Source organism: Cryptomeria japonica, chromosome 11, assembly GCF_030272615.1.
Source record: "Cryptomeria japonica chromosome 11, Sugi_1.0, whole genome shotgun sequence".
NCBI lineage: Eukaryota > Viridiplantae > Streptophyta > Pinopsida > Cupressales > Cupressaceae > Cryptomeria > Cryptomeria japonica.
Genome location: NC_081415.1, coordinates 365,740,845 through 365,758,246, shown reverse-complemented (window position 1 = coordinate 365,758,246; position 17,402 = coordinate 365,740,845). Strand labels below are relative to the sequence as shown.

Sequence of the window (17,402 nt, the reverse complement as noted above, 5' to 3'; positions counted from 1 at the left end):
CTAGATTGTAAATATCATTAATATAGTTGTATGACAAGCCATCAATAAGGGACATTATAGTGTGCAATCTATAATGATGTGCATATTGAGTATAAAGACAACTTGAAAGTGGACAATCTCACTGTTCTATTTAAAAAGATAAGATTAGACAAAATAACAAGCTATTTTTTATCGAAATCTATAATAAAAAGTCTAACATCAAAATGAGTGAAAATTTTGTAAGACTAATTAAACAATATAAAAGTGTTAATTCATAAACTGCTTATCTATGTAATGTCCCTTCTTGGGATATTCCTGATTTTTTCCCTAGAACAACAATTGCAACTTAAGATGAGAATCACAATATATTTATAAATATAATTTTATCAAGATTGAAGACATTTCATTATAATATTCAACTTAAAATTCTAAAAAAAAATTAGAAGATAGAACTTATCTTGATTTTATGCATGAACTCTCTGTTGGTGCCCAAAAACGGGTTTACACTGACACAAGACAGAGACCAAGTTGTTTTCTTCTAAAATATCTATGGAAAGCCACTTCCAACTGTTAATATTCTTCAGACTTGGACCAACAATAACAAGGATACGAGATCCTTCTGCACTTTAGGTTCTGCAAAACCAGGGAGGGTGATCCCCATGCCAATTTGTGATCTCTACGCCACACTCAGAAATTATACATGAAACAAAGCAAATAATCTCATATAAAGACTTAACAGAAAGGGAGAATGCTCAGGAATGGCAAATTCCTCAATGATCTTCAACCCGTTTGGAGCATGAGATGATTAAAACACATGACAACATTCATGTAAAATGAAAATATTCTGATATTCAACAAGTTATAGCAAACCAGTGGTGATTCCGAACAGAAAATCAATACCAAGGCATTCACTTAGCTATGATTAGTGCCTTATTCCATTGGATACATGAATTCATACTGCATTAAACTGCATTTCCGATAGAATTTATCTAACGACATATAACCTAAGATAATATTGCCTTGCAATACATCATATTTGCAATCCCAACCCAGAACTACTTATCAAAATCCCTGCAAATATCCCTACCACTCTACAATTTTATTCAAGCATTTAATTAGCCCCTTAGACCAAAGCATGAACAAAAAATCCATACACCACAACAGTGCAATGAATGATAAAATCCTTGATAATATGCATTCAAAACATGATAGAACAATACACTGGAGAGAAATGGGTTTGAATTATATATCTATTGAATAATTCGCCTGTCTCTGTAAGAATACAATTCATACATAACTTCTTCAAGAACCTGCAAAATTACAGACACAAGACTCTTTCTATTTTGCTCTGTAAAATAACCTTTTACAACCTTTTGTTTCACCTAGACTTTGCTATTTGGAAACACAAATTCAGAACACTCAAGGGACCAAAAATCCGAACCCCGTCTCATACCCCTGAATTCCCTTTTATAAAAAACAAGGGAGCAAACAAGCTTCAGGCTAGAGGAGACACCTGTCATCTTAGAATGATTACATACAACTGCATTCTGTTACACAAACATTCATCCTTGATTTCGCTCATGCAGGATCAAAGTATGCAGTCGCCTTCTTTAAAACTCATGATGAAAATTACCATCATTTATGTTATACAAGTGCAAAAAATATCTGCCACTAGAAAACAAAAACAGTTATGCAAACCTTTTACAACCTTTATTCATCATTCAAATACATACTACTCCACGCACTATAGTCTTCATCAGATGGCCAATTAAAACTCATGACTTCATCAGCTTTTCTCCTGTAAGGGATATATTTAACGGCTACTTGGTTTGCCTCTCTTTCAAAAGTTTCAAAAAATAATCCTGTAGCAATTATTTTATCCTTGCTATCCTCCAACATATCCATATTTAGCCCTTCACATATCATTTCTACCTGGGTACTGATGACTCTTTCTGCGTCTTCCTTCCAAAATTGTAAAGGATTTACTGCTCCTTCTTTATCTTCAATATTTGGCAAAAGAGTTTGTTCCAATTCACTGAAACTTTTCATCAATTCCCTTACCTTTCTTTCTATATTCTCTGGCAAAATTTGGGCTTCCTGCATTGATTTTACCAAAAAATATGTTGGTTGGAGTGCATGTGGTCTCTCGGCATGATATTTAGAGGCCATGGACATCATTCTGAGCTCATTTCCTCCTTGCAACGATTTTGTAAACAGAGGAATTGCCACTTCTTTATCATCATTAAATTTTTGAATAGCATTGAAAAGAAAAGAATACAAGGCATGGACACTATTTAACCTGTTATCAACTTTCTCATTCAAATGAGTTAGCATTGAGCTAACTATATCCTTTTGTTTCTCGGTTGATTGATTTTCTGATTCTTTCAGCTTATTCTCTAATTCAACAATCTTTTCTAAAAGCTGAGACTAATTTGGTTTAGTTGATCTTGTAGCTTCAGGCTCATCATCATCATCATCAGAGGGGACTAATGACATACTAGGGATACCAACACTTGTATCAAGTTGAACTGCTTCTCCTCCCTGGACCATAGGTGATGACCTAGATGTTGATGGCTCGGATGGCCCTGTAAGTGCAGGATAGGAAACCTTTATTTGTCCCTGCTCAAGGAGTTGCACTCTCGTTTGCAACTCCACACACATTTTCTAAGATGCATTGTAATCATTGAAAATCTTGTCAAACTTTCTTGTCAGCTTCGCCTTTTCTAAAGCTTCTCTTTTTGCACTCTCATGTGCCAATATAGCAACATCAACATTTAACTTCGTAGCCTCTACACTTGATGTGTCAGATGCTCTTTTTATAATTAAGCTTCCCCTCAAATTGGGATTTAAATCACTAATGTTAGGCTTTCTAGGTCCTTCCTCTAGTGCCCATATTGCCAAGGTTGCATAATCATCCACAAAATCTGATCTTTTTAATGCTAACCTTTCTTCTTCTTCTTAATTGAAAAGTTGACCCTTTGACTTCCTGATTGTATCAAATGCCACTGCATTTGCTATGTTCCATTCTGGTAAGATCAAGACTCCAGCTTGACTTATAATCTTCTTGCCTTCATCAGCAGTGATTTCCTTAAATTCTTCCCTCATCTCATTCTCTACTTCTTCTTGGTTCTCTTGATATGATTTGTCTAGCCTTTGGGCTTTCTTCTCAACAATTCTTCCTTTGTACTCCTCAATCTTCATCTTCCATACTAGTTGCAGAAAGGCTGGACTTCTCAAAAAAGAATCATCCTCAAGGAACTTATCACATGCCTCCTTTCTTGCATCTTTAAAAGCTTTACCCTGGATATCCAAAGGAGTGAGATCCAACTCCAAATTAGGAGGCAAAGGAGGAACACCAAACTACATTTCTGCACTTGTTGCTATGAACATATCTTCCTCCATTTGTTCTTCATTCTGTCTTACAGGTGAAAAGGATACATGTGATGGCGAAGGACTTCTATCCGAGTCTTCAAGATCAATAATCCCGATTCCTTGAAGAGGGTTGGTTTGTATTTTAGGGGAAGGCTCTGCACTCATCATCTTCTTACCCTTTCTCCTTATTAACCTTCCACTGTCATTGCTAGTATCCTCTTCATCACTCGTTTCTTCTCTTGCTCTCTTGTGAGAAGATTCATGAATAGGCCTCCTTCCAACCATGCCACTTGCTCTCTAAGACAAAAGAGGTTGTGAGCTTGATTGTTGTCGGCTATGAACTTCTTCAAGTTTGGCTATCTTCTCCTTTAAAATCATCTTTAACTCATCGAAATTGTTCATAACAAAATCGACCTTGGCACAGAATGGGGAAAAATCCTTTAATGGGTCATATTTTGGATCCATCTTTTGGATAGCAGCCCATAATTTTCTGAAGATTATCCACTTTTCTTTCCTCCATTCCTGAGTCATGGAATCAAATTCATTTCTGATTATATCCTCAGGAAAATTATGCTCATGGGGTAACAGACTTCCTTTTATTCTTGTTTTACAAGTATTGTAGAACCCCTCAGGATCACTGTGTCTAGCTATACTCACCCCCAAATGATATGGAGCAAAATTTTTATCAAAATGCTCATATCCTCCCTTCAGAATTACAAAATAAGGGATGATAGTGTAATCTGGGAAAATTGTTCCTTTTAAATCCTTGATCTTGAATGCATCCTGTTTGCCACATTACCTCAGCAAAACCCATTCTTAGAGGAACGTTTAAAGGTAATACATGTGGTTGTCCGGAGAAACCGTAGATTCTGATAACAGTACTTACAGAGTAAGAGATAAAATCCCCCCAATTATGCTCAATCCTGACAAGTGGTAACCTTTCTTTAGGTCTTACAAAATCATGCAATTCTTTAGGAATCCTTGGCGGATTTACTGTTAACTTTTGCCTCAACCTAGAAGCAAAACTATTATCAAATCTGATAAAGATGGCCTCCCGCCTATCCCAAGACATATCTATGCTCCAGAGCTGCACTGGAATCTCCTGGTTATCAATTGTCCTTTTGAGGTTCATGGTACCCTCAAAGTAATCTGCATTCCTGAATAGGAACATATACATGAGTAAGGAATACCAAAAGAATTTAGCATCATCTACTTCATTCTTGATATCCAGTAACCCCTCATGAATCTTTTCTTCAAGTTAAGGGGCAAAGTCGAAGACCACTGTATAATATGGATGTTGTATTTGCATAGTCATGTACATAAAATCAAGCGGCATCACTGTAATTGGATTAAAATCCAATATCTGACACAAAGAGAAGAAAGTATCCTGAAAGTAGGGAGCAAAAGCGCCAATTGGGAATGGCTCCTCCGAGCTAGGGCCGATATGGTATGTTGTATTGCCTGCTCTGGCCAAATGCATTGGAAGGAAATTGTTTCTAATGAATTCCCTCATCTTGTAGTACTCTGCCTTTGGCTCATTCAAATCTATTTGCACCAAGCTCGGAGATGGTTCATACAGGTCAAAAACCTCCTGGAACTCTTCCCTTCTGATAGTCAATAAAATTTCTCCTTCATTTCCCCTAATAACCCTTGAGATAGGGTCATATCTGTTTGCAACAACTTTTAGTAGGTCAACGTCCATGAAAACACCCAGCACTACCAACTTACCCAAATCATACTGCCAAGGACTGGATAATGGGGAATGCAAGTTCCTTTGTCCATACCATAGTTTGAACATTTCTAGCCTAGTCGTCAATATATTAGCATCCGCCAAGCGGAATGCTTTATCGGTTAACCCTTCCCCTAGGGTTTTTCCACTCACAAATCTCTGCCCCTGCTGTCTATCATTTGTTGAGGGCTTCAATTGATCCAAGAAATCATCATATAGATTTCTTTTCATATAATCCATTTGTCTTGAATGTTTTCGTGAGGGAGCCATCTTTTGTAACTAGGACTTTACACTATAACTTCAAATTGAGGAAGAAAAGACTAGGGCTAATACGAGATTTTAAATTACAACAGTAATTCAAACAAATATCACTCTTCTTTGTCTAGCTCCTAACCCTAGAACAAATTGAATTCTTTTCTTACAACTTCATGCACAATATATAACATCAATTCGTTTCAAGAACAGATGAAAGGGCTCAGATAAACTTACTGTTTCAATTTTCACCAGAGAGATGGCAATTCTGTGTTGCAAAGAGTCGTTTCAACCTTCTTCAGCAGTAGGAAAATCTTCTGGATTGCTTATGAAATCTTTTACTAATGAAGAACAGCTTTTTAAGAGTCTTTAATTACTACCTGGAAAAGAACGCAAATGTCTCATCCGCCATTACTACTCGCGTGAGCGAAACAACGGCTCCTAACTTGCATTTGAAAAGGTTTAAAACCTGATCGTCGATCATCCTCCAAGTTGGCAAATCTTACTGATCAAACCATTCAATCTGACAGTTACTATCCAATGTGGCAAGCAGGTCCACCCTTGGCATGACATGACACATCCAACTCATCGCCTTGCTTCACCACTTTTAGTGACCCCACCATCGGCTTTTCCTGGCTCGCCTTGGACACGTGGCATGATCTCGTGATGTCACGGTCCATAATTTCCTCGCATCTTTTGATCGCGGGACCACGGAAACCGTCAGATCTGTTCTCTGTTTACCTCTTAACTGAACCGGTCACTTGACAAAGGCCGCTAATTCTCGATCACTTCTTAGACCGCAATTAAAACATTACCGCTTGATATAAGCATGTGCAGAAATATTCATTTTTAGTTGCTCGGGTTTTAACCGTTGGGAACTGGTAACATCAAGCATTTTGAAAAGTCAAACTGTCGGCTCAACCTTTTCCGCCAAACATACGTGGCATCATCTCGTGATGTCGCGGTCTTTATCATCCTTGCACTTTTGACCACAGGGAAACGCAAACCGTCAAATCTGTCCTGTCTTTAACGACCGGCCGAAATATTTAGGAATTTCGGACTTAGGAAAATATAGGCGTGGGCACAAATATTAAAAGGAGACCAACTATAGGAAAAAAATTTATGCAGTTTAGGAAAATCATATCATAGAGCGGTCTAACACGATTTAATACTTAGGGAATAAAATGGCCCTGCCAACAGAATACAACCCTCGGCCTTAAGTGAGAAAAAAGGTAACGACAGAATATAAAAAGGCCCGAAGATTTTCCCTTATACCAATACTTAATCAAAAGAGTCACAACCCCTAAAGCCCTAAACCCTGAAAACTTGACAGAGGGCAAAATAAAACCAAAACGACCAAAATTTCGCAAGACATAATTTTAGGTCCTATCACTCTCCTTCAAACTATCTTGTTGAAGATCAATAAATCATAGCATCATTAATATTAGGATCAATACATCATTGCATATTCTTTATAGTCAACCATATTAGGAATTCATTGGAAATGCTTGTGAACAACAATCTCAAATCTGGTCATCCTTGTATTGTGAGAGCATGGAAAGTGAGCTGCCATTCCATCCCCCAGTCCATCTTGGAGGCCGGTCATCCTCCTTGTCAAGCCCAAGAGCATGGAAGGCTGGTCTTCCTTTCCACCTTCAGGCCCACAAGCATGGAAGGCTGGCCATCCGTTCCAACTTGGGGTGGCGTACTTGATAAGAGGATGAAAAACGGTCTTCCTTCATCTCATGAACTGAGAAGGTTGGTTGTCCTTCACCTCTCGTGAACACAAAAGGCTGGTCGTCCTCACTATTGGCAAGACATTTCCTTAAATTCAAAACAGATTGCTCAAAGATTTTTCTAGAGTATTGCCGATTGCTTGATTTCTCTTTGTCATCATCTTTTGGAAGATTGATGAGTGGATGCTTAAATGATTGATGCTTTAGCGATTGATATTTGAATGATTTGATGAAAGAATGGTTGATGCTTGAATGATGGATGCTCGCATGATGGATGTTTGAATGATTGATATTAGATTGATTGAATTGATGGAAGAGTTGATTGTTGATTTGTTTGCTTGATTCTTTTATTCCCAATTGATGATTGATGGGTGATTGAATGATTGTTGAATTCATAGAGTGATGAGTGATGACTGAGAGAGTGTTGATTTGATGTATTGGTGAGTGATGATTAATAAGTGATCCTTGAATGCTTGGAATGATTTCTCCTTTATACTTCATTGGTGAAAGGGTCACCACCTTTCATAAGACTTGAGTCACCACCCTTCATTGATGCCTTTTGAGAATAATACATTATTTTCCAAAATGATCTCTCTTGCATCCCTTCCTCAAATGAAACATTGTTCCCTTTATATCTTCCAATGTGAAAGAGAAGTCACACCTCTTCATCATATCTGCCCTTTGCAAGAATCACAATTTTTCACAATTACCTCCTTTGAAAGAGTACAACCTCTCATAATTTCTTCCCTTTGAAAATAGTCACTTTCTTATTTTCTTCCCATCCCTTTCTATTAATCCCTCCTTGATTCACATGCTCCATTATTTCTTCCTTCCTCCAAATCCCCTCTCAGATGAACTCTTCTCCCTTTTATATCTCATGTTTGAGGGAGTCACAACTCTTCATTTCATGCCTTTTGACAATTCACTAAACTTAATTAAATTGTATTTATATTATGTTATATTATATTAAATTTTTATTTATTTTTATTATTATCATTTATTATTAAATCCTATTTCAAAAAGGGGACATTACAATCCGCCCTGCCCAAGATTCTTCGTCCTCAAGCAATGATCATGGAAAGAGTGTTGAAGATAATTCCTAATATGAAATGGCTTTGGACTTTGCAACTTCTAACTTTGCTTTTTATGAAGATCTATCTTCTTGGTAAAATAAATTCCTCTTCTCCAATAAAAGATCTTTATTCTGCAATAGAATCTCTTCATGGATAGGTGGTAGGAATCTAATAAACTAATTTCCTTATTTTGTATGAACTTATGTGCACTAGTGTGAGTTTTGTGGGATGATTATTCAAGGTTCCTTCTAAGGATATACTATAACAAGAAGATGAAAAATATTGTATCATGGCTATTTCCCAAGGCATAAGTTACATCCTTGCCTTATCTGTAGTGGGGATTGTGTTGAGTGAATAAGTTGGATTGACAATGGGTACTCTGATAAATGATTTATATTAATGATAGATTCTATATTATGTTAGATTAGCCATGTTACCATGGTATGGCAATCTGAATTGTAGAGTTGTGATGATGAAAATCTAAATGATATTACCAAGTTATTGCAATGATGATTATTACCTCATTCAAATATTTGTTTTGGGACTTCCGATTTAGGTGGGCTCCATAAAGTATTTGTTACTCTTTCCTCTCTCAAGGGGGATGTCGTAGATCAAATGATGCTGCATATTGATTGCATTGCACTTCTTGCAAATTCTTATTGTGTGTATGTCAAAGTTTAACAATTGTGAGTGATTCAGTTACACCTAATGATGATGTTGCAGATTAATATTAAGCCTTGTCACATGTTGAGTAGATAACGTTGTGATTGTTTAATTGCATGGTTCTAGAGTGTTGTTGCATTGAGTTGAATTTGATGCTTGAGTGATTGGCTTGGAAGCCTTGATTTAGTTTATCGCGTGTGTGCTAGGTATCGCTAAACTCCTTTTGAATCTTAGGGCTCAAGGGCTTTGAAGTTGAGTTCAATTTGTTTTGTATCTTGTGGACTTGTTGCGGATTTTGTGGTTTCTAAGTGTCATGAAAGGGATCAACCTTTCTCAGGTTTTGTGATTGAAAGGATTGTATGTCTTTCGCCAAAGCATGTTTATTTAATTCATACATGGATAGCTATTCTTAATTCCATATTTCTTTGGTATCACTACCAACATCATGGTGCAGGAGCACTCGGGCATATCCGCAATCAGCACCAATAAAGAAAAACACGTTTTCAGTTTATTTCATTATTTTATGTTGAGCAGTCTTTCTTTCAGTCTAGAAACTAACTAGTGGCGGCAATTCAATTGGTTCTCTGTTCAATATGGTATAACAATTAACGCAGTTGGTAGCCACTCTTCTGAACATTCATACAAATCAGCATCTATTTGCTTGAAATCATGGCTGTAAGGAAATTGGTTTATGTTATTTGGATATCAGCATCAATTTTTTTAAATCCTTAACGTGAAAGGAATTCATGTGGGTGCCAATGATCTTAAACATTAATGCACTGATTGAGGTACGAAGGGAAATAACTGCACTGTCTACAACAAGAATTGTACACAAAACCCGTGACCTGTCCGGGGTCAAATTGATGTCTAGCTAGCTATTAATTAATTTATCTAGTATTAAAGACCATAGGGATGTAATTTTTCACCAACATGAAAGAATAAATAGACGGGATTCAAGAACGAAGAAGACAATTTTAATATCCACGAGGATAAACATAGTCTATGGGACGGCCTGCCCAATCAAACCAACTTTTGCAAATCAATTCTTTTCCCATGCAAGCTGATGATGAGTGACCCCAACTTCTCAATATGCTCCTTGCTGAATAAATTATACCATGAGCTAATCGTTAATATATAAAAGTATATAAGCTTACACAGGCAAAATATAACCTCTATAGGCATACTGCACGCAGATGATGTAGGTTTACCCCTAAAGCATTACCTTGCAGTTGTTGCAAATTGTATTTTATCCTAGACCAGGGAGACTTCAAGGGCCGCAATTAGTATGGGTCAGCGTCTGACTTTAATAATGTTAAGATGAAGGACAAAAGTGCAACAAGGTGGAGTAAGTGTTTTGACGTGAATATTCAGAAGGACATAACGTGAGGGCAAGTTTTATTGCTCATTTCAATATCTTACAAATACGACTTTACTTTGCTTCTTCTATGTTGACTTAGCTATGTGGACCAAGGAGAAGGCAATGGCAGTTATGAACAACTATGTGGAACTGATTAATGGAAAGGTACTATCATTAGCCATGTAGAGCGCTTGACTAAAGATTTTTAAGGCTGATATGCCTAGTTGATGGTGACCCAAACTAGTTTGACCCTAACGCAAGGCATGGAGGCGAGGCTGATCCAAGGTAGTGCGAAGTAGGAGTAGGGCTAAGGTACGATGTACATGGGAATCAGGTAGAGAATAATTACCAATAAGAAGGGTTGCGGGTGCCAAGAAATCTTGGCTGCCACAACAACATCGGTTCATTTCAATTATTTCAAGATGCAGAGTATTATAATTAGATAAGTATCATTTATTGTTTTGTAAATGAAATCAGGTATGAGGGGAGATTTTCCTACACCTGGTGCTGGGAAAGATGCCTATGAAATCTGGTGTGTATAGCTAGGAAGATGAAGATTTGAGTCTCAAGTACATCAAATCATAATAAATTAGACATTAAGTGCCTAGGTCATTATTTTACCAGCCCTAGCACTAGCTGAAAAATCCTTACAATATCATTCTTCCCTTCCCGTGTAGTGAAGAACCCCTTGATAACGGTGGCCCTTTGCCATCGTCTATATTTCTTTAAATAATATTGTTTGTTTAAATTCCCTTCCTCTTTCCAAACGTGTATATAAACACTTATTTTGGGGAAATAGCTATGACGGTCTTATTACCACAGCAGGTACCTAGATTTATGGTCTCCAATACATATGTTTTTGTTAGAAGGTATAGTTGTTTTAACTTGTCTTGTCTGTAAATTCTTGCAGGCATCTTTATTTCAGAGAACATATTCTAGATATTTTAAACATAGAATCGTTGCCTCCTATTCTTATTTATTCCTATCATTTTATTTATTTCTTCTAATAGTTTATTTGTTATATTATGTACTGCAATAGCTATGATGATCTAAATGTCATACTCATGAGCATATATCAAGGGTTATTCATTCCTTTATTGTAGATTGATTCGTATACTCTAGAAGAATAGTCTTCTCTTCTCAAAGCAATTGAAGAAGGGACCTGTGTCAACATAAGGTCATTTAAATATATATACATGCACTTAGAAGAATAGTCTTCTCTGCTCAAAGCAAATGAAGAAGGAATCTGTGTCAACATAAGGTCGTTTAAATATATATATACATGCACTTAAATATGAGGTGGTAAAAATTTCTTCAACTAACCTTCAATGTTAGAAGTTCGTCTACCACAAAGAACCTAAGTAGCCGATGATGATGCCTTTATAGAGATAGAATTAAGAATGCAATGAATAATGGGTCAATATAAAGAACTTATGCTTAACTTTCCCTATCTAATATAAAACAAAGGTGTTCATTTCTATATTGTTTTTTCTCTTTAAGAAGAAACAAATCCTCCTATTATCGAGGTATGACCAAAATTCCCTTTTATTTTTTTGATTTATAACAAAAGTCCTTCAAGGCGAGCAAGTCTAAGTAATCTCTAGCTAGATGAATTAAATGAATTATGCCAAGGAATGTAAGCTTGCTTTTAACACAAGCATAAAAATTTGCATAGCTTGCTAAGCTTTTTAACATCAAGTATAGAAACTTACATAGCTTGCTCTTAAATTATCATAATCAAAACATCACGTACTCATCATTAGATATAACCAATGAAAAAGAATTAACAAGGGCTTTCTCCCCACCTTACTATATTGGCATCATGAAGCCTCATGGGCTCTAGTAAATCCCCGAGAAAGGAAACATTGTGCCACCACTGAGTTCAATGGTAGTGACTTATTCATCTAACACATCCTACTCATTTTGCATATACACCATTCTATCTTTCTAACTGATCTATTTTGTAACATGAATACATAAGACAATCAACTCTACCAAAAATTAATCATAGAAAAGGAAAAGAAATTTATGTCTTTACAAGCTCCATATTTTTCTCTCCATCTCCATATTCAAGATCCCTTTCTTCTTTCCAAACTTTCTCCTCTCTCTTACACAAATAAGCATTCTCCAAAAGGAGAAGTGGGCAATGCACAAATCCTAATTCTTCACGAGGTATATAAGAATTCAAAACCAACACTTTCACTCACAAGTGCTCTCACATGTGTGAGACCTTGGGAGGTGTGGGGTGTACTTGTACACTTTTTTCAATACCTCTTACAAGGTGGCTCACAAATGTGTGAGTCTTGTGGCTAATCCCAAGTTCATTAATGAACTTGAGGGAATGACAAGTCACTCATCCCAAATCCCAACGCTTCAAACTCGTCATATTTATAAATGTGGACTTTTGAGGGGTTTATCAACATAGAGGTTATACAATTTCTTGCAACACTATATGTTCTTGTGATTGACTTGCAACGTGTACTGTTTTTCGATCTATGCATATAGAATCTAGCTTCTTTGTAGGATTGCCTAGCAAACTCCTCCCTGCCATCTTATGTAAATGCGTGCCGCCTTATGGTATACTTCAGTAATGTTTTGTGGTTATGATTTCTTGGCTTTGTTGCCCGTATGAATGCTGGCAGCAATAGCAATTAGTTTCAACTTGCTAATATCTTATCTCATATGCAGGAAGTAACAAGTTGAACCTTAAGCAAGTAAAGTAAAGTTAGTTGACATCTGTTATTTTATCTTTATACCACGGGCTGGTAAAATCAATATTCTGATATCAATTGTAATGCCCCTTCTTAGGATATTCTTGATTTTTTGCACTAAAACAACAATTCCAAGATAAGATGAGAATTGCAATATATTTATAAATATAATTTTATCAAAATTGAAGACATTTCATTATGATATTGAACTTAAAATTCTAAGAATAATTCAGAAGATAGAACTTATTTTAATTTTCTACAATAACTCTCCTTCAAACTATCTTCTTTCAGATCAATAAATCATAGCGTCAATAATATTAGGATTAGTCCATCATAGCATATTCCTTATAGTCAACCATATTAGGAATTCATTAGAAATGCTTGCAAACAATAATCTCAAGGCTGGTTGTCCTTCTATTGCGAGAGCATCGAAGGTGGGCCGCCCTTCCATCCCTCAGTCCACCTTAGAGGCTAGTCGTCCTTCTTGGTGAGGCCCAAGAGCATGGAAGGCTGGTCTTCCTTTCCACCTCCCGGCCCACGAGCATGGAAGGCTGGTCTTCCTTTCCACCTCCTGGCCCACGAGCATGGAATGGCCGTCCATTCCAACTTGGGGTGGCGTACTTGATAAGAGGATGAAGGTCAGTCTTCCTTCACCTCTCGTGAACTAGGAAGGCTGGTCATCCTTCCTATTTGCAACTCACTTCCTTAAATTCAAAACTGATTGCTCAAGGAGTTTTCTAGAGTACTGATGATTGTTTGATTTCTCTTTATCATCATTTCTTGAAGGATTGATGAGTGGATGCCTAAATGATACTGAATGAATCTATGTTTGAATGATTTGATGATAGAATGGTTGATGCTTGAATAGTTGATCTTTGAATGATAGATGTTCGCATGATGGACGTTTGATTGATTGATATTGGACTAATTGAATTGATTGTTCATTTGTTTGCTTGATTCCTTTGTTCCTAATTGTTGATTGATGGATGAGGGAGTGATTGTTGAATTCATAGAGTGATGAGTGATGATTGATTGAGTGCTGATTTGATGTATTGGTGAGTGATGATTTGAGTGCAAGTCATAACCTTTCACAATTACGTCCTTTGAAAGAGTACAACCTTTCTTAATTTCTCCCTTATTTCTTCCAATTCCTTTTCCTTGATTCACATGCTCCATTCTTTCTTCCTTCCTCCATATCACCTTTCAAATGAACTCTTCTCCCTCTTAGATCTTATGTTTGAGGGAGTCACAACTCTTCATTTCATGTCTTTTGACCATTCACTAAACTTAATTAAATTTTAATTATATTATATTATATATTTATTTATTTTTATTAACTTTATTATAAAAATATATTATCTATTTCATTAGCATCCTTTCAATTCTTCCTTGATAGAATAAATCAACCTCCTTTAATTGCCTCTAGTATAAGATGGGTAATTGATGGTAGCTAATAGACATGTTAAAATTTTTGTAACCTTCTAACACTTCAAAAATTAATGTTGCCTCAGAAATAATAGATTGCCAAGAATAATTATTGTCCAGAGAAATTTACTTGATGCCAATTGCCATGTGATTGGTTGTTAAATAGTAATCTTGGTGGTAACCACCTTCATTTACGTTCATTCCATGATCATTAGCCGAATTTTATTGTGTAGGATGACGACGCGACAGAACCAACTTTAAAAAACGTCCTTGTGTAAGTTCCCTTATATATCAAGTTCTTAGTGATGAGATTATTCTTTTATTTGCAGAATGACAGTTTAATTGGAAGTTAGAAAGTTCAGTCATGCGGATAGATTTGTATTCCCATGTCAGAAAAAGAGGCGAGGCCACTAAAATGGATGTATCTTGATTCTTATCAGATATATTGCATCAACTAACAAGGATGTGAATATAAATTACTTGGGCCCTGCACCTTTAGAAACAATTGCTCAGTACGTGCGTCTTCTCATCCCATGCATTTACACAATTGCAACTTCTTATGAATGAAAACTAACTAGTCTTTGGTTTTATAGTCAAATTATTGAAGCTAGAGGTCCTTCAGGACCCAATATGGAGTATCTTTTCAAGCTCGAGACGGTGCTAATTGAGATGGGTTAGTTTTTCCTTTTGTTTTGTATGCTAAAGAAATTCATGATATCTCTATACCATTCTTTGTTCATTTTCAAATTTGTGTTTGCAGGGTGCAAAGATGAGCATGTAACAGACCTTGCCAATGCAGTCAGGAAAGCTTTGGCAGAGAGGGATGAAAATGGTATCTTAAAGGAGAATGGTGCCAAATAAGGACTTTTTATATAATCTTCATAATATTTTCGGAACACATCATACATTCTACTGAGAATATGGTTATAAGAGGCAGGAAAAAATAATAATCCATTTTCTATAATTTCCAGCATTACTTTAGTCTTTAACAACCATTTAAGGTTAAAAATCGCTGGCTTAAAGAGGAATTTAGCTAGCATTTAAAATAGAATGTTCAATGGAATATAATTTCATATTTAAAATAACATAAAGATGTAATCAACACAAATCTTCGTATTCATCTTACGTGGAAGGTAAGGGCATTCAACTGGAATTATTAAAAACATGGCCACTAGTTCAAAATTATCCTTTTCATGTCTGAAATTATTTGTTTGAGCCAAAAAAGTTTATCTGACAAAGAAAGGCTCTCATCATGCCTTCCGCATCTTATCATACTTACCAAAGTATTGGTACCTCAAATAACCCATCGAAAAATTCGTACAATTTACCATATGAGCCCTTTAAGAAATTTAGATTTGTAATTGAATCAATTTTATTTACCCAAAGATTCAAATAACCCATTGAAAAATTTGTCATTTAACTCAATATTCCCTAAATTATATAAACCCTTTGAGAATTTTAGGTTTGTGATTGGGTCTTATTTACTCAAAGATGGCTTGTGTATGTGAGGTGGAAAAGGAAGGAATTGTCTGTGTGGGAAATTGTACATGCAGTCTTTGGGCTGAAGGAAGGTCTCAAGTGATGGAGTGAATATGCGATCGAAGGAATTGGGCATGTTATTGGTTGGCTCTTCCATCACCAATTCTAAAATTCTGAATGTTTTTTTAAAGAGGTCTGGAGTTCATATGCCTTAAGTTTGAATGTGCACACAAAAGAGGTTGCAAAGTCTGAATTCTTTCTTAAGAAACGTGTTCTGGTGAGTGCAACTTGGGTTGGTGACTCATTAATCGTGACCATCCATCTGGTTTATCTAAAGTTTAGACGTTAAAGATGGACGGGCCCGGTATAAGCGAGTGTCTTGGTTCGATTGTTTGCTGATTCCGGGAGGTAGTGCAAATGGCTATCCAGTCCACAGACAAGATCATTTGTTCTTTATAAAAAGTGTTGAAATATGAAATGTATCAGCTATTCCGTCGGCTACATAGGCACCGCCACATATCCATGCACAATAGGTTGTTAGTTTTGTGTATTAAACTTTAACTCACGTCTAAATATTTTATTCCATAGTCTAATTTAAACATTTGAGCTACCTATTGATATATTTCAGATGTTTGAGATTTTCAATCAACCTTATATAAAATATAAGTAAAATATGTCAAAATATCATATTTATTCATTATTCTCTTTTAAAAAGTTATTATATGGTAATTAATATTAAATTATTATTAAGAAATGATTATATTATTTTGTTTTAATATATTTTTTTATTTTTAGTAAATTCTTTGTAAAAGTAAAAATATGATGGTAATTGAGAGGTGGAAATGAAGATATAATAAGCATTAAATAATTAAAAATTATTTAGTTGAGTACATAAGACTAAAAAATAAATTGAATAAAGATTTTATTTAATTTTTAAAAATATATGTTTAGAAAGATGATGAATATTAACTTATATAAAACTAATAATAAAATATCTTTTTGCTTTTCATGCATTTAAGTGTCACAAACATATCAAATTAAATGCTTATAGTTTTTATTGATGGACATTTTTGCATTAATATGTGAGTTAATGGGCTTTCAGCATAATAAATGTTAGAGATGGGAATAGAAAATTAGTAAATGAGAATGTACATCTTTGAATGATCTGGTCGAAATTATTTATAGATTTGGCAACAAGATTATTATTTTTCTCGTTTGTTTTGCGCATTTTTGTTGGACACATGTTTCTATTGGTCACAATCACTTTTGTAGGGGTGTTGATGTTGCCACTATTGTAAATTGCTAGTGTCAAAACACATTTTTACTTCTCAAACTATAGTGCATGTGTCTATTAGAGAGCTTAGCAACTTTTGTGAATGAATTTTCTTTGTACTTTGATCTCAAATCCACTAATAACTCTTTTAAAAGTATATTTCATTTTAAGGTATTCAAATTTGAAGCTATAGAGAAACAAAACATGGGTTAAGTAGTTTGGAGACTACTTCTATTAGTGCCTTCAACCCATAAAAGCCTTAGGAAAGTTTGGATCATGTGATGCCCTAGCGTGGTTAAAGATGCAAATTTGGGTCTTAAGGAATGAAAATCTTGGAGACATCTAGTTGTTGT

General features: G+C 35.6%; 1 protein-coding gene across 2 annotated transcripts in view; it reads left to right on the top strand.

Moving 5' to 3' along the window:
* LOC131049232 (gamma-glutamylcyclotransferase 2-3) overlaps positions 1–15,270 on the top strand; it is a 162,970-nt gene extending 147,700 nt beyond the window's left edge. For both annotated transcript variants that reach the window (XM_057983276.2, XM_057983277.2), the window contains exons 4-7: positions 14,531–14,571; positions 14,738–14,809; positions 14,891–14,970; positions 15,058–15,270. In XM_057983276.2, coding sequence (XP_057839259.2) covers positions 14,531–14,571; positions 14,738–14,809; positions 14,891–14,970; positions 15,058–15,158 — 294 coding nt within the window. In that variant the 3' untranslated portion in view covers positions 15,159–15,270. The remainder of the gene's footprint in view (positions 1–14,530; positions 14,572–14,737; positions 14,810–14,890; positions 14,971–15,057) is intronic.
* Positions 15,271–17,402: the final 2,132 nt, after the last annotated feature.